General features: G+C 42.7%; 1 protein-coding gene across 2 annotated transcripts in view; it reads right to left on the bottom strand.

Moving 5' to 3' along the window:
• adamts9 (ADAM metallopeptidase with thrombospondin type 1 motif, 9) overlaps positions 1 to 20,631 on the bottom strand; it is a 402,991-nt gene that overhangs the window by 40,312 nt on the left and 342,048 nt on the right. For both annotated transcript variants that reach the window (XM_068051578.1, XM_068051580.1), the window contains exons 31-36: positions 15,825 to 15,995; positions 7,103 to 7,303; positions 6,274 to 6,403; positions 6,043 to 6,137; positions 5,839 to 5,933; positions 5,598 to 5,731 (exon numbers count right to left, since the gene is read on the bottom strand). In XM_068051578.1, the coding sequence (XP_067907679.1) occupies positions 5,598 to 5,731; positions 5,839 to 5,933; positions 6,043 to 6,137; positions 6,274 to 6,403; positions 7,103 to 7,303; positions 15,825 to 15,995 (826 nt within the window). The remainder of the gene's footprint in view (positions 1 to 5,597; positions 5,732 to 5,838; positions 5,934 to 6,042; positions 6,138 to 6,273; positions 6,404 to 7,102; positions 7,304 to 15,824; positions 15,996 to 20,631) is intronic.

Below are 20,631 nucleotides of genomic sequence, written 5' to 3'. Positions count from 1 at the left end.
GAAATGGGTGAGTCATTGAAAATATGCAAAATAGTCAAAGTCAAGAGACACTAAACAATAATAATATAGATTACCATATTTATACAAGCTGAAATTACATTTTTCAAGTTACTGAATGACATATATCTTTTCCGTCTTACATGAATGATAGATGATTAAATTAATCTTCCCGTGATAGCAGCTGGAAGTGGCACAAGCAGCAGGATTGCAAGAATTAGGAGCAGGATTAGGTCGTTCGGCCCCTCGAGCCTGCTCCACCATTCAATAAGATCATGGCTGATCTGACTGTGGCCTCAATCCCACTTTCCTGTCTGCCCGCCATAACCCTCAACTCCCCTGTTGATCAAAAATCTATCTAACTCAGCCTTGAATATATTCAATGACCCACTCTCTATTGCTCTCTGGGAAAGAGAATTCCACAGACAAACGACCCTCTGGGAGAAAAAAATTCCCTTCATCTCGGTCTTAAATGGAAAACCCCTAATTTTAAACTGTGTCCCCTAATTCTAGACACCCCCACAAGGGGAAACATCCTCTCAGCATCCACCCTGTGAAAACCCCTCAGGATCTTATATGTTTTAATAAGATCACCTCTCATTCTTCTAAACTCCAATGGGTATAGACCCAACCTGCTCAACCTTCCCTCATAAGATAACAGCTGAGTGAACCTTCTCTGAACAGCTTCTAATACAATTATATCCTTCCTTAAATAAGGAGACCAAACTGTACACAGTACTCCGGATGTGGTCCAACTAAGGCCCTGTACAGCTGTAGCAACACTTCTCTACTTTTATACACGATTCCCCTTGCAATAAATGCCAACATTCCATTTGACTTCCGAATCACTTGCTGTACTTGCGTACTAGCTTTTTGTGATTCATGTACCAGGACATCCAGATCCCTCTGCACTGAAGAGTTCCACAGTCTCTCTCCATTCAAATAATATACTACTTTTCTATTCTTCCTGCCAAAGTGGACAAGTTCACATTTTCCATATTATACTCCATCTGCCAAATTTTTGTCCACTCACTTAACCTATCTAAATCCCTTTGTAGACTCTTCATGTCCTCTTGACAGCCTACTTTCCTAACTATCTTTGCATCATCAGCAAATTTAACTACAGTACATTCAGTTCCTTCATCCAAGTCATTGATATAGATTGTAAAAAGTTGAGGCCCCAGCATTGATCCCTGTGGCCCTCCACTAGTAATGGCTTGCCAACCTGAAAATGATCCATTTATCCCTATTCTGCTTCCTGTTAGCTAACCAATCCTCTGTCCATGCTAATATGTTACCTCCTAAACCATGAGCTCTTATTTTATGTAGTAACCTTTGATGTGGCATCTTATCGAATGCCTTTTGAAAATTCAAGTACACCACGTCTACAGGTTCCCCTTTATCCACCTTGCTTGTTACTTCCTCAAAGAACTCTAATAAATTAGTCAGACATGATTTGCCTTTGACAAAACCATGTTGGCTCAGCCTGATTCAATTATGATTTTCTAAATGTCCTGCTCTTACCTCCTTAATAATGGATTCTAGCATTTACCCTATGACAGATGTTAGGCTAACTAGCCTATAATTTCCTGGTATCTGTCTCCCTCCTTTCTTGAAAAGAAGTGTTATATTTATGCTTTTCCAACCCGCTGGGACACTTACCAAAATCTAGGGAATTTTGGAAGATCACAACCAATGCATCTACTCTCTCTGCAGCCACTTCTTTTAAGACCCTAGCATGCAAGCCATCAGGTCCAGGGGACTTGTCAGCCTTTAGTTCTAATAATTTTCCCAGTACCTTTTCCCCAGTGATTGTGATTGTTTTAAGTTCCTCCCTTCCTTTTACCTCTTGATTTTCAAGTATTCTTGGGATATTTTTTGTGTCTTCTACAGTGAAGACAGACAGAAAGTACCTGTTCAATGCTTCTGCCATTTCCTTGTTGCCAGTTAATTCCCAGTCTCACTCTCAAAGGGACCATTGCTCACTTTAGTTACTTTTTAAAAAAATACTTGTATAAACTGTTACTATTTGTTTTTATATTTCTAGCTAGCTTTCTCTCTTACTCTAATTTCTCCTTTGTTTTTTTTCAGTCATTCTTTGTTGGTTTCTAAAATCTGTCCAATCTTCTGACTTACCAATAGTCTTTGCAGTACTGTACACTTATTCTTTCAACTTGATACTAGCCTTAACTAGTTGGCAACGGATGGTGCATCTTTCTCATAGTCTTTCTTTCTCAACGGAGCATATCTTTGCTGAGAGTTATGCAATAACTCCTGAAATGTCTGCCACTGCTTCTCTACTGCTTCTCTTTTAACCTATATTCCCAGTTAACTTTAGCCAACTCTGTGCTCATACCCTTGTAATTGCCTTTACTTAAGTTTAAGACACTAGTCTTAGACCCAGACTGCTCACCCTCAAACTGAATGTGAAATTCTATCATGTTACAGTCACAGTTGCCTAGAGACTCCTTTACGTTGAGGTCATTGATTAATTCTGTCTCATCGAACATTACCAAGTCTAAAATAGCCTGCTCCCTGGTTGGCACAAGAATGTACTGCTCTAAGAAACTGTGCTGAACACTCTATGAACTCATCTTCTACAGTAGCTTTGCCAATCTGATTCATCCAATTTATATGAAGATTAAAATCACCCATGCTTATTGCAGTACTTTTCTTACAAGCCCTCATTATTTTTTCCTGTATACTCTATCCTCCAGTGTGGCTACTATTAGGGGACCTATAAACTACTCCCACAAGTGACTTTTTACCTTTGTTATTTCTTATCTCTACCCAAAGTGATTCTACATCTTGACTTTCTGAACGAAGGTCATCTGTCACAACTGTACTGTCATCCTTAATCGTAAGAGCTACCCCACCACCTTTTCCTAGCTTTCTGTCTTTCCGAAATGTCAAATACCCTTGAATATTATTATTAGGAAGGATTTAGTTTTAAATTGTGCTTTTCAACAGTTTCAAATGGTTCTACCCTTAGAATTACTTTTACTATCACATGATAGCACTGAGCCATATGGACCCCAAAAAGCCTCATGGGTTAACACACTGTTCAGTCATGAGGAGCATGAGGCATCACAAATAGACTTAATCCTGTCCTTCCATTGATTCCATACATATCCATTTTCCAATCATTGAATCCTGAACAGAAGCAATAACGTGGCTGATGAAGGGTCATTGAACTGAAATGTTAACTCTGTTCCTCCCTCCACAGATACTGCCAGACCTGCTGAGTATTTCCAGCATTTTCTGTTTTTATTTCAGATTTCCAGCATCTACAGAATTTTGCTTTTGCAATAATCTGGCTGATTTTTTTTCCCTGCCATAGCTCATGGCACACTGGAAATGATACTGCTAATGACATCAATTTACTCAGCACAGAGCAGCATTCAAACCTAGGTCTTCTTGCATTCTGTGGGTTAGTACTACACAAGCTGGTACATTTATTTGTTAAGAAATTGGGAAGCTTGCATGGAAAGCTTACATTTTTGGTGTAAGAAGTTAGTTTTTTTTAAATTCTTTCATGGGATGTGGGCGTTGCAGGTCAGGCTAGCATTTATTGCCCATCCTAATTGCCCTTGAACTGAGTAGCTTGCTAGGCCATTTCGAGGGCATGTAAGAGTCAACCACATTGCTGTGGATCTGGAGTCACATGTAGGCCAGACCAGGTAAGGACAGCAGATTTCCTTCCCTAAAGGACATTAATGAACCAGATGGGTTTTTACAACAATCGACAATGGTTTCATGGCCATCATTAGAAGATTGGTTCGACACCAATAAGTCCATTTATGAGGTTTTGGCAATTCAACGTGTTTTACAAAAGCTATCTGTTTACTTTGAAGAGAAGTTTGTGAGGAGATTTGATAGAGGTATTCAAAATCATGAGGGGTTGGGACATGAGGGTAGATAGGGAAAAATTGTTCCCATTGGTGGAGGGATCAAGAACAAGAGGGCACAAATTCAAGATAATTGGTAAAAGAAGCAACAGCAACATGAGGAAAAACTCTTTCACGCAGCGAGTGGTTAGGATCTGGAATGCACTGCAGGTTCAATCAAGGCAGTCAAGAGGGAATTAGATTGTTATCTAAAAAGGATGAATGTACAGAGCTATGGGAAGAAGACTGGGGAGTGGCACAAGGTAAATTGCTCTTTCGGAGAGCCAGCGCAGACACAATGGGCCGAATGGCCTCCTCTGTGCAGTAACAATTTTGTGATTCTGTGGATTATGGTAATTACTTTCCTCTTTAGAGCTAGACTTAAAGTTCTGGGAACTGTATACCATCTGCCAACAGTGGGGTGTAAATCCATGCTACAGAAGCAATAGAGCTTTAATCCGTGCTTCATCTTGTCAGCCATAACCCCTCAATGCTTACACAATTTCGTAGGTTATGGTTCAATTTAGGTAGTAAACCTCAGATCACAGCCAAGGTGATGACTGATGGGGTAACTCTCTGGAACGTGAGAAACCTGAATGAGCTCCTTTAACTGTTTGCAAGAGACACGTGGGCCATCATTCAACATGTTCTGGCATAATGGTCCTGCTCCAAACAAGGCAAAAGCAATTGGGTGCGCGTGTTACTGGAAATGAAGCATGGGAGAAGCAGACGGAGAACAAGGTACACAATCAGAGCAATAGGAAGCAGGAAAGTGAGGAAAGGCAGGGGGAACATTGGGCAGGCAGAGATCAGGAGAATACCAGGAATTATATGGTCAGATGTGCAGAGACAAATGTATTGCATCTCAGCTTTGCTACCCCATAAATGGGATCATGTTAAAGACTTAGCCAGGAATCCAGTTCTAGCCTCAGCCCAGTTCATGTTCCTACCCCAAAGTTGGACTCAGACCTGGCTCTACTTCAGGTACCACTAATTTGAGCCATGCAGCAGTTTGGTGAAGTGTCCCTGGTGGGAGCACCGAGACTGCTGCAATACATTTTATGCTTTCTGCACAAACTACAAAGTCATAATCTATTTTATTTCCTTGTTATGTTACATCATCAAATAAATGATTTGAAAATATTTCTCCTGGCACTGCTCCTCCTGGCACCACAAGGAAAGTTTAAAAAAGTTTAAAAACTTACTTCTCTGGGCCTCTTTTGGTCGGGACTTTTCTTCCCCCCCACCCACCCCTTCACCCCCTCACCCCCCCCCACCACCCCACCCCCACCCCCCCCCGCCCAGCTTCACCTGGTGGGAAAGCTGCAACAACTTCCCTGTTCAGGCCATTGGTAAAAATAGCAGTTAGGCCCTGATGATGTCATTGGAGCCCAATCCACATATTTTTAAAGAGGGATTCTGCCAGTTTCCAGTGTCATTCCTGTCTGCTCAGAAAAATTGAAAACTGTGGGAAGGGAGCGGAGTGCTGGTCAGTCTCCAGAGTAATTTTAACTTACTGCCCAGTATCTGCTGGCCAGACAGGATTAAAATTGCCGCTAAAGTAAAACAAACGGTAATTGTGTATCTTCTTTTTCAATTGCCCATTTAATTCCTTGTTTGCTTTTTATGTTTAGTGTATCTTTCAGGAAAAGAGGAAACATTATCAATATGGTTAAATAAAATAAAATAAACAGTAAGGAAGATTCTACTCACTTATTATTTGCAAAGTGTTGATGTCCAGTCTTACTTTGCTGAAGGTAGAAAACCCAGCAGCCAGATAATCTCTTCTGCACTGACAGTCATCTCTTCTACTTCCATTATATGGGCATTCAGCAGGATTATGCAGCCTAAACCAAATGGAATGTTTAATGCATATTTCAAAGATGTTACAAAATTACTTTTTATTTATAAAGTGAACAGAATTTTAACACAACCATATTTTGCCTTTCTATACCTGTAGCCATAAACTTCTGAGAAATTTTCTACATCACCACTTGCCAGTGTAATGTACTCTCTTGGGCTATCTGACAGCATACCAGCACAATATACCTGCAATGACAAAAATGCTTTGATGCGAGAATGGAATAAATGAAAGAAGGAAATAGGACATTTTTATGGCAAATCTTCATTTCTCATTTAAAACAGTTCACTAATGTACCTTCAATCGCTTCCCTTGAATATTAAGAACATGATCACCATCTTTCATGAACCCCTTCAATCTTTGCACATCTCTACAGCTTTCTGGAAATTCACCTACATGCAAAATATGTTTCTCATCAGACATTGGAAAATGTACTTTTGAACAATTAGAAACAGACTCCATAAACAGAAAACAGATGGTGATATTTTATGGTGATGTGAAAATGGACTCAATAATCCAAATGCTTACATTTTCCACTCTGGCATGTTCTCCTCTCTTCTGGCTTAATGTTCAAACTACACAAGTTGCTTAAATGCCCATCATTTGTTAAACAGTGTACTGAGCGTTGCATGACTCCTATTCCACAAGTTACTGAACACTTTCAAGAAAATTCAAAAAAGGAAATTAAATAGCACAAAATGTAAAATGAAGATAAATCACCATCAACAGTGATCAAACCAGTATTTTCATGTAACAGAATCTGTATGGATGTATCAACTGATGGTTATCAACTGTTATTAATTTGAATTTAATTTAACATTTAACACTGTCACCATAAATTATATTTCAAATCAAATGGCCTTTTACTATTGTCATGTCAAGAAATTGGAAAGCAAATCAAATGACTGGCAATGAAACTACAAAGTAGCTTAACTTCACAAAAATTCTTTGACTAAAGGAATGTTGATAAGTTTTTAGAAAGCAATTGAGAGAGAAATTTAATTAAGAGAAAATGTATTAGAGACATAGAAATATCATTATAAGTGGAAACTCTTCATCTGTATATTGAGTGTTCTTCCATGTTAGTAGCTAACAACATTTATGGCATGATAAAAACTCCAAGGGTATTAGGTACCAGAACCTATATACTACAGTAGAATTTACTGTTGTGCTAGATACATCCTGAGTAAACCCCTCATGCCCCGATTGTGATTCAAAGTACGTACTCCGTAAAATTCTGACATGAAGCATTAAGACAGCAAGATTACAAGACTATGTTACATTTGCATCAAATTAAATATAATGCAATTGCTCAGGTTTATAGCTTGTGTCCTGAAAAGTTTTGAAATGAACTTACACTTCCCCAATTTCCAACCCTCCATGAGGCTGTAACATGACATTCGCCAAGAGAGCAGGCACGGATGTTTGGCGGCTGTGTCCCAGGGCAGTTAGCTGTTATCTGATGATAGTAGCCGTATTCATAGAGGTCCTTACCATTATAAACCTCACTGCAGGAAACAAGTCTTTGTTGGTAGCCATTTCCACATGTAACTGAGCACTGGAAATAAAGTCAAATTGTTAATCTGATTTTCTTTTCTAATGTAACGAAGTGTTGGAATCAAACATACTAGGAATGATGTTAGCTAATTCTGCTATAATCTCAAATCACAAATCTATTTAATAATAGCTTTTGTATGGCACTAAAAGTATGATATGGAAATTATAGTTAAAGAGTAGCATGGTGGCAGAACATCTTGGTTCTCCAATGCGTTACTTCAGGTGGCAGGATATGAGTTCATGTTGTAATTTTGCTCATGTTGAGTTCCTGATCTAGACCATTCTGTTCAGGTGGTTTGAACACTCTGTCACAACTCTGGATAAGAATGCTTTAGCAGGACTTGCTAGAAGGCTGGTTCATTCACAAGAATTTGACAGGAAAGTAATTTCAGTGAAATAACTTCTGTGAGCAAACCATTTCATGGAACTGTTTTGTTTGAAATGTACTTTTATTTTACTGTTTACTAAGCTCCAAAATGTAACATTTAGAATGTTTAGATTTTTGATATTTAAATCTTAGCTTTAATTGGAATGTTAAACCTCAATCAACAATTTGATAAAATGTATTTAAATGAACTAGGCAAGCCAGAAGAACAATTTATTTATACATTGTTAAACATATGTTTCTGGAGCCCTGCCTCCACCACCCCACGTGGATACAATGTCCCGGATTTTGCTATCAATGGCAAAGCATTGGTGTTCACTGCTGACCTCAAAGGATGCTGTCTACAAAGAACTAGTGTGGATTTCCCCTTTCCCAATATCAATCTCCAGACATCCAGCAACAGTGATGTCATCAAGCAGCCAATCACATTGAACTATTCACACAGACAACAAACCAGGAAGACCAGGAAGTAAATACCACTGAATTCCTTCACTTTTAATTTTTTTAATTTTACAGATAGTGAAATAAATGATTTGGACATAAAGCATGGGATTAATGCAGAAGCTAAAATATCATAAACAAACTTAATTTTATTTTTAAATGTGGAATTTTTATCGTAATGGAGAAATTTGAATTCAACAGATATAAAGTTACTCCTTCAGAGCCAGTGAGGTTATTTAGCAATAAGTCACGAACTTAGTACGGGGTTAAAAATTCCATTCAACATGGTGTTATTTTTTCAAGTGTTTTTACAACAAGACAAAGGGCATAAGAGTGGAAGTTCTTGTCTGTTCATTGATTTCTAATTGAATGCATTCTTGGGGGGTGTGGGGGGGGGGGGGGGGGGGAACCTCAACAGCACACCCTCTGGAGAAGAGTAGAATCATTGTCAGCAACTTCCGTATTTCTGTGTTTAACTGCAATTTTGTGGACTCCAGAAGTTGCTGTTAGTTTCAGAAGAGTAATGACAGCGAATACGCTGTCAGTTTCAGTGTCATTACTGCCACAAAATTTCCTCAACAATAAGTCAGCAGTTTGAGAGTTAATTTAGGCTCATAAAGGAAATTTGAAGAGTTAGTAAGCTTACAGCGGTAGGGTCAATATTTACAGTCTGAATCACTCCGTGTGTCACCTGAGGCTCTCAGTGTTGTTCCTTTTGATTTGCTTAGGCAAACATGTAGCAGTCTCCTGCTGCCACAAAGAGTACACATTCCTTTTACAGTAGCAACCTTGATGAACAGCTCATTTGAATAATGCTCCTCCATTTCACAGGCATGTGAGTCCCTTTTTCTCTTTCTCTCTTCCACCACCAACTGCAACCACCCCACCCCGCATCCAGGCACTGGGTGATATGAATTCTTGTAGTGGCAACAGGAGGCAAACTGTGTTTTGAAAGTCTGAAGCAGCTGAGCTTTGAGAGGTTAAATTAGTGAAGGTGAGCCTATGTTTACAGAGTTACTAAGTTGCGGCTCAATTACTTTTTCAAAACCGAACAACATAGGGAAATTGATTGTTTTCACTGTGACACTGCATTCTGTTCATTCATGCGTGATTTTTCTTCTTCTTTGGCCTCCTTCTCTCGACAGACAATGGGTAAGCGCCTGGAGGTGGTCAGTGGTTTGTGAAGCAGCGCCTGGAGTGGCTATAAAGGCCAATTCTAGAGTGACAGACTCTTCCACAGGTGCTGCAGATAAAATTGGTGGTCGGGGCTGTTACACAGTTGGCTCTCTCCTTGCACTTCTGTCTTTTCTCCTGCCAACTGCTAAGTCTCTTCGACTCGCCACTCTTTAGCCCCGCCTTTATGGCTGTCCGCCAGTTCTGGCGATCACTGGGAACTGACTCCCACCACTTGTGATCAATGTCACAGGACTTCATGTCACGTTTGCAGACGTCTTTAAAGTGGAGACATGGACGGCCGGTGGCTCTGATACCAGTGACGAGTTCGCTGTACAATGTGTCCTTGGGGATTCTGCCATCTTCCATGCGGCTCACATTGGCAAGCCATCTCAAGCGCCACTGGCTCAGTAGGGTGTATATGCTGGGGATGTTGGCCGCCTCGAGGACTTCTGTGTTGGAGATACGGTCCTGCTACCTGATGCCAAGGATTCTCCGGAGGCAGCGAAGATGGAATGAATTGAGACGTCGCTCTTGGCTGACATACATAGTCCAGGCCTCGCTGCCGTAGAGCAAGGTACTGAGGACACAGGCTTGATACACTTGGACTTTTGTGTTCTGTGTCAGTGCGCCATTTTCCCACACTCTCTTGGCCAGTCTGGACATAGCAGTGGAAGCCTTTCCCATGCGCTTGTTGATTTCTGCATCGAGAGACAGGTTACTGGTGATAGTTGAGCCTAGGTAGGTGAACTCTTGAACATCGGCATGGTCGCCGATATTGATGGATGGAGCATTTCTGACGTCCTGTCCCATGATGTTCGTTTTCTTGAGGCTGATGGTTAGGCCAAATTCGTTGCAGGCAGCCGCAAACCTGTTGATGAGACTCTGCAGACACTCTTCAGTGTGAGATGTTAGAGCAGCATCGTCAGCAAAGAGGAGTTCCCTGATGAGGACTTTCCGTACTTTGGTCTTCGCTCTTAGACGGGCAAGGTTGAACAACCTGCCACCTGATCTTGTGTGGAGGAAGATTCCTTCTTCTGAAGACTTGAACACATGTGAGAGCAGCAGGGAGAAGAAGATCCCAAACAGTGTAGGTGCGAGAACACAGCCCTGTTTCACACTAATCTGGATAGGAAAGAGGTCTGATGAGGTGCCGCTATGCTGAATTGTGCCTTTCTATTGTCATGGAATGAGGTGATGATACTTAGTAGCTTTGGTGGACATCCGATCTTTGCTAGTAGTCTGAAGAGACCACGTCTGCTGACGAGGTCAAAGGCTTTGGTGAGATCAATGAAAGCAACGTAGAGGGGCATCTGTTGTTCACGGCATTTCTCCTGTAGCTGGCGAAGGGGGAACAGCATGTCAATGGTGGATCTCTCTGCTCGAAAGCCACTCTGTGCCTCAGGGTAGACACGCTCAGCCAGCTTCTGGAGCCTGTTTAAAGCGACTCGAGCGAAGACTTTCCCCACTATGCTGAGCAGGGAGATTCCATGGTAGTTGTTGCAGTCACCACGGTCACCCTTGTTCTTATAGAGGGTGATGATATTGGCATCGCGCATGTCCTGTGGTACTGCTCCCTCGTCCCAGCACAGGCAAAGCAGTTCGTGGAGTGCTGAAAGTATAGCAGGCTTGGCACTCTTGATTATTTCAGGTGTAATGCCGTCCTTCCCAGGGGCTTTTCCACTGGCTAGAGAATCAATGGCATCACTGAGTTCCGATTTTGTTGGCTGTTCGTCCAGCTCATCCATGGCTGGCAGAGACTGGGCTGCATTGAGGGCGGTGTCAGTGACAACATTTTCCCTGGAGTACAGTTCTAGGTAGTGCTCCACCCAGCGGTCCATTTGCTTGCATTGGTCAGTGATTATGTCCCCTGATTTAGACTTGAGAGGGGCGATCTTCCTTTTTTTTAATTCATTCATGGGAAGTAGGCGTCACAGGCCAGGCCAGCATTTATTGCCCATCCCTAATTGCCCTTGAGAAGGTGGTGGTGATCTGCCTTCTTGAACCACTGCAGTCCATGTGGGATAGGTACACCCACAGTGCTGTTAGGAAGGGAGTTCCAGGATTTTGACCCAGCGACAGTGAAGGAACGGCGATATAGTTCCACGTCAGGATGGTGTGTGACTTGGACGGGAACTTTCAGGTGGTGGTGTTCCCATGTATTTGCTGCCCTTGTCCTTCTAGTTGGTAGAGGTCGCGGGTTTGGAAGTTGCGGTCTAAGGAGCCTTGGTGTATTGCTGCAGTGCCTCTTGTGGATGGTACACACTGCTGCCACTGTGCGTCGGTGGTGGAGGGAGTGAATGTTTGTAGATGGGGTGCCAATCAAGCGGGCTGCTTTGTCCTGGATGGTGTCGAGCTTCTTGAGCGTTGTTGGAGCTGCACCCATCCATTCCTGATGGTTGGCCCAAAAGCTTTCTTGATGCCATCATACATTCCTCTGATGTTTCCAGTGTCGGAGGCCAGCTGAATACGACTGCATAGGTGTTGCCAGTAGTCATTTGCGCAGCGCCTGGCTGTTCTTTGTGCAGCACTTCTGGCTGCTTTAAATGCTACGGATGTTAACTCGCTGGGGGCTTTCTTGTTGTTCAACAGTGCAATGCGCTTTACGGCTATGAAACAGCGCCATTGACTGCAACACAGGCAGCACGGAAACAGTGTGCTATCTGCTGTTTTATGTAATTGCAGCGTTCAGTCAGCACTAACCGTGCTTTTGATTGGCTGGAGGCCTGAGTAGAGGGTCAATATCATGAGTGGCTAGCATCAGTAAAAACTAGCCTGCACTGCTGAACGCCAGCTTGTGCCTCTTAAAGGGGAGGTGGCTGCAGCAGGTGCAGGGAGACATTGTGAGCTGAATATGACCTAGCAAAGACAGAAGAATGGCACAATATGGGAGAGAGTGGGTTCTAAGATTTCTGGGAACAGCATTAAAAGCGGTGGTGGAGGGGGCACAAAGGAGGAGAGATGATCTGTATCCACAGAGGGGCAGGAGGCCTTCCTGACGCAGCGTCAAAAGGCAGTGGAAGCAGATAGCTCTGGAGGTCAATTACTGAGGTCCTGGATGCAGTGCTGCAATAAGTTCAATAATCTCACATTAGTGATCAAGGTCAGTGAATGCATGTTCAAATGCCACATCCTACCACCTGTACCATTAACCCCAGACACTGCTCAATTCATCCCACCCCTATCATTCACCTACCAACAATCTCTATCAATCAGGACTCATACTTGACATGCATATGCTACATTTCACCCTAACACATTTAGAACTGTTGCAAGCCTCACACCCACATCTCACAATCTGTATACACTCTTGAACTGTGACAACTGTGACAGCCACATCAGCCAAACATATTGTGTGACATTCACTGACCAAATTCCCACTCCTTTTCAGGACAAGATGGCGCACCACCAGGGGTAGCAGGACCTCACCAGAGGGGGACAGGCACACCTGCATATCCTGATCCCAATGGAGGAGACGGTGCTGGTCATTATTGGGTTGGCCATTGCAGAGGCTGTGGCCAGTGGAGATGCAATAGCCTCATACCTAAACTTCTTGCTTACATCCCGCCTCCCCGTCATCCTACACTCTCCTCTGATTTACAAGCTATAGATGGTGTTAGCATACACTTCTTAATTTCACAATCCCTCCCCACACCACAACCTTACCCCTTGTCCCTCTTACCTTTCAGATACCCAAGAAGTGCACTCTTTCCACGCAGTGGAGGAACACCAAGAAGAGAGTGATGACACAGCACCGTCACTTGATTTCACACTCTCAGCTCTCAGCTCAGATAATTTAGAGGATAGCATAGAGGTGGGATCTCACATGGTGAGACACTAAGCACAAGTTGGCTGCAGCCTGGACAGGGGGCATGGGTAGCACAGGTGCCAGCTCGCCAGATGGTGAGATTACAGATAAGTTCTGCTGCAGAGTACGCAGATAACCACTTCAATGGGGAGCATATAGAAGATGGTTGATGGTTATGCACAATTAAATGCTTGGTATGTTGGGAAGTCTGCAAGAAAGCCTACAGTCAATGTCAAGGAACATGGAGGAGCCCAGCACCATCTTGGAACAGGGCTTGGTGTAGAGCTTGCAGCCCATCCTTTCCAGCATGTAAGTAGTGACCAATCATAATACAGCATCTGATGGTTGATGTCTTAGCTTCCATTGCAGCACAAGCTGCTGCCAGCCAATGTCTGAATGTTGCATTGGAAGCTCAGGCTGTTGTCATACAAGTTCAGCTTGCTGCCATGTAAGCTCAGACTACTGCCATCATGGCTGTGGGTTACAATGTACAAAGGTGCTTGCAAGGAGTCACAGCAGTCCAACAATCTGTCCTCCAACAGATTACTAGACTTGCTGAAATGCTACCCCAGGAGAGTGGCAGTGGATCCATGGAGCATCAACTTCCTGCCCTCTGTCAGGAAGAGGGCAGTTGTCTTCCCACCCCTGTCACTCTACCAGTGCCCTTGCTGTTGCCTGTCAATCCATCAGCGAGACTGCTGCCGCCCATGCTGAGATGGTGCAGTCCAAAGCTGGGTCTTTGAAGCCCAAAGCTGCTCGAGATCATCCTCAAAGGTCATTGGCAGACTCCTCCACTGAAAGTGAGAAGCCTTTCATTCGCCTTTTGTTTGCCATGGTAACTCAAATACTGGAGAATCATGACTGCTGCCATGATACCGGACATTGACCTGCATGAATCTCTGTGTATGGACACACGCCAGAAAGATGTTGAGGGAATTGAATCCCTTTCAGTGTCAATGCAGGGCAAGTTGATATGTGGTGCCTTCAACGTGGCGTGTGTGTAGTCATGGGGAAGTCTGCAATCCGAGCAAAGTTGCATGTCCACTCCACCTGCTTCTCTTTGGCAAGAGAGAATGAAATGTAATCAGTTCTCAATGAAGAAAGAGCCTCACTGACTTCCCTCATGCAACAGTGGAAGGCAGAGTGTGAGATGTTGCAAATATCTCCAGCACCAGTCTCTTTGGCTTTATGTGGATGTTGTTTACTGCTGAGCCATGGTTCAGTCCTGTTGATTTTTATGGGTCTTCTGCTCTATCATTGTAAGAGCTGGTGCTCCTTGGATCTGCTAAATGCACTAAGCCTCATGCACTCTTCATAGCCCTGGGATCTTTCTCTGTTTCAAATATTTATCCGATTATCCCTTAAAATCCATCTCTGCAACAAAGCATTCCAAGATCCAACAACAAAGGTAAGAAATTTCTCCTAACCTCTCTGCTCTCAGCTCAAATTTTAAATTGTCACTGACTCCCCAACAACAGTAAATAGTCCTTCCCTCGTAACACCATCAAAACTCATTGTCATTTTATTAAATGTCCTCTTAGCCTTCTCTGCTTCAGTGTAAATAGTCCCTGTATCTCAGGTTTGTCCTCAAAACTATTTTTTCCCATACCTAGTATAATCTTGGTGAATTTATGCTGTGCAGTTGCTCTCACTGTAATGTTTCAGTTGGTAGCACTCTCGTCTCTGAGTCACAAGGAGGGGGTTGGTTTATGTGGGCGATGGGGGTTTCAGCTATCAGCTGAAGCACTGGCAAGAGCCCCGCGTCGCCTCCTCTTGGGAAGGCCCACTGCATTATTTGCCAATTAGGCACTTAAGTGGATTAAGGATCCTGGGACGGAAGTCCTGCCTGCTGAGAGCTGACGGCCAAAAAGAGGCCAGCAGTTCTTTCGCTGAGCAGCATCAATGCGGAGGTGGTGGCTGCTGCCAGTAATGGATCCACCGGATGTGAGGGGCCCAGGCCACAGGTGAGCCAGGGCAGGACGGCAACAGTGACTACACTTCAATGAGTACTTCATTGGCTGTAAAGCGCTTTGGGACATCTAATGGTCGTGAAAAGGGCTATATAAATGCAAGTTTTTCTTTTTTTGGGGGCAATTTTAACTTTTGGTGATGGTATAACAAAGGCAATATAAAATTGGCTGCCAATTTTCTCAACGGAATGGAGAATTGGGCAGGATACATAAGTGGATGATGATCTGATATTGCCCATTTTGAATCATCACCAAAAGTAAAAATTATTCCTGCTTTTCTATAACGTGGTGCCCAAGAATGAAAGTGATATTTCCAGACCGATAAAACAACCGTTACCATGGCAGCAGGACAGCTGAATCCAAACTATGACAAGGTAAATCAGGGCAGACTGCAAGAGGGTAGGAAAACGCAGTAAGAGTTTGCCTAATATAACCACAGTAAAAAATGGAGGCCCTGCTAAATTGCTATCTACACAGATTCAAAAATGAAAACAGATACATTTATTTGACATTGGACACCTGTAAAAAAATAAAATATTCATCCTAATTCCAGTGGTAACATTAATCTTAACAGTAACCCTGGCAGCTTAGTGCATTTTTTCATAAACCTTTAAAAGCTGTTGATTTTTGAGAATTGTGACACCGACATCTGATGCATTAGAAGATACTGCAATTAAGCCCAACTAGGATCAGATGTTCTTTGCTAATTTTGCAAAACTATGAATTGATTAAAATATTCTTCTACCTCAGACCATTCTCCTGTAATCCATATGTATTCACAAGGTTGAGTATTGCACTGCTCCACATCTAACGGTCTTTTCCTTGCATCACATTCAATACTATGCGCCTCTTCCGAATTCTGGTTGACACAAGTTACTTTACGATGCCTTGTTCCAGTACCACAGGTCTTACTGCACTGTAAAGGAGGCAGAAAAATGTAATGTTTTATTCTATCACATTAGCACATTTTAATATCTAACTAGAAACGAGAAGACTGAAGAGTGACCTGAAAGAGGTCTTTAAGATTAGGGAAGAGTTTGATAGAGGAGATATAGAGCCTTGTTAGACGGGAGCCGCCAATCAGCGGCCAGCAGTTCTTTCCCAGCAGTGCCACTGGGAGCAGTGGCCATTGTTAGGACTGCAATCCAGCTGAAGACAGGAGATGTCGGGGAGCCCCGGAGAATGGGTAAATTTTTGGGGCCTCACCGGGTCAATCGGTTGGGCCCCGGCAAGGCAAGTGTGGTCGATTGGGAGGATGGGGGGGCATGTTGGGGGTGGTTGGGGCATCGAGGGAAGCCCTCTGTTGGGCACAGGGTGCCTGATCAGGAGGCTCGCCTCTCAGGCTGGCAGAAAGCCACCTACTTTTAACAGGTGGCTTTTCTCGAGCCTGGGCCACCCGCCAGCCAAGGGTAAAATACCCATGGCGGCGGGCGGAGGCCCTTAAGTGGCTGTTAACAGCCACTTAAGGGCCTTGATTGGCCTGGGTTGGGCAAGCCTTTTTTCGCCGCCACCCCACGTAAAATGGCGGTGGAGACAGGGGTGTGTCAGGAAGAGCCGCCCGAGCCATTTTACGCAACCCCCCTGTTCTCCCCCCACCCTCCCGCCACCATCCCACTCTTTAGGCGGGCGTAAAGTTCTGGCCAAAGTAGATGTTGCGGGCAAGACCAGAACTAGGGGCCATAAATATAAGATAGTCATTAATAAATGCAATAGGGAATTCAGGTAAAACCTCTTTACCCAGAGAACGATGAGAATGTGGAACTTGCTACCACAAGGAGTATTTGAGGTGAATTGCATATATGTATTTAAGGGGAAGCTGGATAAAGCACATATGAGGGAGAAAGGATCAGAAGGATATTTTGATGGAGCTGGATGAAAGAGGGTGAGAGGAGGCTTTTGTGGAGTATAAGCAGCTGCATGGATTTGTTGGGCTGAATGGCCTATTTCTGTGCTATAAATACTGTGTAATGGCATATGGGACATAAATATTCAACAAACAATAAGCTTAAAATTTGGATGTGTTAATAAATTATGAGGAAACTACATCATATGTAAAATGACGGAAGTAATAGAAATAGTAAATATATTCAGATGAACCATCCCCAGATTTACCAGATAAACTTAAGTTTCTACAACAACAGTAACAATGAAATTATTACTCATCATTACTACTCGCTATTGAAATGGCATATTTAATTTCTATACATCACCACTGGTTTCCACAACTGAAAGTAGCATCATTTGACAAAACCTTACTAATTTAATTGCGATAGCAAACAAAAACTGAATCAACTTATGTGGCAATAAATATCACAAATGGGGTCAATTGAGACTGGACAAAATATATCCATTTGTGGAAGAAGGTGGGGGGAGGGGTCAGGGCTTCACCAGGGACCCTGGCAAGGTAATTAAGGAAAGGTCGAGGGTGGGGGGGGGGGGGTGGCGGGGGGGGGAATGCATAATTGAGGGAGAGGAGTAAGTTTAAGGTCAAGAGGCTAAAGTTATCCTGCTAGGGCGAACAGGATCACTCCTGCTCTTCCTGGCCCATAAGTAACCTTTACAAAGTGGAAAGAATTAAACTGACCGGTGCCTACTGAGGCCAGGATATTGCCTGCTGCCAGCTTTCACCGGTGGCTTTGAAACTGTGCAGCTTTTAATCAGGCCCTTAGTTAAAATGCGGTTTTCATCCCAATAATGTAATTGGATTGCAACTTGGCCTTTTAAATTAGGCCCTCACTCCGATAAGGCAGGCGACTATCTTGTGCCTGATTTCAGGCTAGTTAAAAGGGTCAAGGATGTGGTGTAAATCCCCCGCCATCTTAAATTCCTGCAACACTGTTTCTATTGGGCAGGGAAGGTTAAAATACCCCCTCAAATTTCTGCATCTGGCATTTACTCATGTGCTAGCTTCTACCTTATGGAAACCATGGATATTCAATGGGCAGTTTCATATACTGGCTAAATCCATGACAAAGATACATTGCCCAAAGCAATTTGATTTAAACTGTAAATTTATAATCAATTAATACTGAATCACTGTGATACAACTAAACTGGTTTTGTAAACTTTTATTTATGTTGTCAATAGTCAGCACGGTTTTGTGACGGGTAGGTCGTGCCTCACAAACCTTATTGAGTTTTTCGAGAAGGTGACCAAACAGGTTGATGAGGGTAAAGCAGTGGATGTGGTGTATATGGATTTCAGTAAGGCGTTTGATAAGGTTCCCCACGGTAGGCTATTGCAGAAAATACGTAAGTATGGGGTTGAAGGTGATTTAGAGCTTTGGATCAGAAATTGGCTAGCTGAAAGAAGACAGAGGGTGGTGGTTGATGGCAAATGTTCATCCTGGAGTTTAGTTACTAGTGGTGTACCGCAAGGATCTGTTTTGGGGCCACTGCTGTTTGTCATTTTTATAAATGACCTGGAAGAGGGTGTAGAAGGGTGGGTTAGTAAATTTGCGGATGACACTAAGGTCGGTGGAGTTGTGGATAGTGCCGAAGGATGTTGTAGGGTACAGAGGGACATAGATAGGCTGCAGAGCTGGGCTGAGAGATGGCAAATGGAGTTTAATGCGGAAAAGTGCGAGGTGATTCACTTTGGAAGGAGTAACAGGAATGCAGAGTACTGGGCTAATGGGAAGATTCTTGGTAGTGTAGATGAACAGAGAGATCTTGGTGTCCAGGTACATAAATCCCTGAAGGTTGCTACCCAGGTTAATAGGGCTGTTAAGAAGGCATATGGTGTGTTAGCTTTTATTAGTAGGGGGATCGAGTTTCGGAGCCACGAGGTCATGCTGCAGCTGTACAAAACTCTGGTGAGACCGCACCTGGAGTATTGCGTGCAGTTCTGGTCACCACATTCTAGGAAGGATGTGGAAGCTTTGGAAAGGGTGCAGAGGAGATTTACTAGGATGTTGCCTGGTATGGAGGGAAGGTCTTACGAGGAAAGGCTGAGGGACTTGAGGTTGTTTTCGTTGGAGAGAAGGAGGAGGAGAGGTGACTTAATAGAGACATATATGACAATCAGAGGGTTAGATAGGGTGGATAGTGAGAGTCTTTTTCCTCGGATGATGATGGCAAACATGAGGGGACATAGCTTTAAGTTGAGGGGTGATAGATATAGGACAGATGTCAGAGGTAGTTTCTTTACTCAGAGAGTAGTAGGGGCGTGGAACGCCCTGCCTGCAGCAGTAGTAGACTCGCCAACTTTAAGGGCATTTAAGTGGTCATTGGATAGACATATGGATGAAAATGGAATAGTGTAGGTCAGATGGTTTCACAGGTCGGCGCAACATCGAGGGCCGAAGGGCCTGTACTGCACTGTAATGTTCTAAAAAAAAAATTAATCTTATCTGCTAATTATTTATATACTCAATTGCTTAACTTTAAGTACTGTTAACTATGATTCTAAGGTTAATAAACAATTTCTCGTTGATTACTTTGTTGTCTGACTTTGTCTGTAATAACTGGTGAGAAAGGGTTAATTCGGTCACTCAGTAGCCTGTAGGATGTTAGTGTAAATCTGAATTGATTGATGGAAGACAGTACAATGAGTCAAATGTAGGCATCCTTAACTCCAAGGCATAAATTCCAGACTGTTCTTTTGAAAGGAGTTAAAGGTGAAGGGGTTAAGGATGCATCTGGGGTCTTCAATGAATACTCTTGTCCGTGTATTCACCCTGTGTTCGAACACCGCTGGTGCCCTGTTTTCAAGCACATCTGCAGCAGTAAGGAGACCAAAACTGAACCCTTTGTTATTTCCATCTCCAGCATTACCTTATGGTTCAGCCAATGGAAAACATTGCAACAGGCAAGTCAGAAGGATGGAGTGCCATTATTTAGCTTTCTCCAGTACTATCACTCCCCAAGCAGTCTTATTTATTATGAGTTACACAAAACAAGGACATATACAATACCCTGTTACATTCCGCCTTCTAGGAAAACCATTAAGTTCAAGGATAATACGAACAATGTTGCAGGATAATATATATTTAATTTACAAGTATAAAAGCTTTACCTTCTAATAACTCAGTACATAAACATTAGAACATCTCCTACTTAAATATTTAAACAGAATATTATGTGCACTAATGACCAATGTTTTAGGAAACAAATTGCAAATCTGAGAACACTGAAACTGTCTTTGTTGAATTTTGTTTCTTAGAAACTGCTGAAAATTCTGCAAAACCAAAGAAAAAAAAACTAAATGAATTATATTACTAAACAAAACATTAAAAAAAATAAAAATAAAAGAAATTACAGTCAGGTTAAAATGTCGTTAGATACATGATAAAAAATATTTGAATTGTAAATGTTCTATTATGAAGTTACAGAATTGGTTAATAAATAAACTTTACTATACATTTCACAATCTCTATTTAACAAAGCTTTAACAAAAAGGTAAGTACATTTTTTAAAAAAAGTTGCTGTTAGACTAAGATGAGCAGGAGTGGTCCTGCTGGTTCTATTGTATCTCTGAGGGCCACTGCAGGCAAAGTAGGCCACCCAAAATTGAATCCCTCAGCATAGGTGAGCTGTGGGAGGTGAAAATTA

This window comes from Heterodontus francisci, chromosome 19 (genome assembly GCF_036365525.1).
Source record: "Heterodontus francisci isolate sHetFra1 chromosome 19, sHetFra1.hap1, whole genome shotgun sequence".
Taxonomy (NCBI): Eukaryota; Metazoa; Chordata; class Chondrichthyes; order Heterodontiformes; family Heterodontidae; genus Heterodontus; species Heterodontus francisci.
This window is presented reverse-complemented; position numbering and strand designations above follow the sequence as displayed.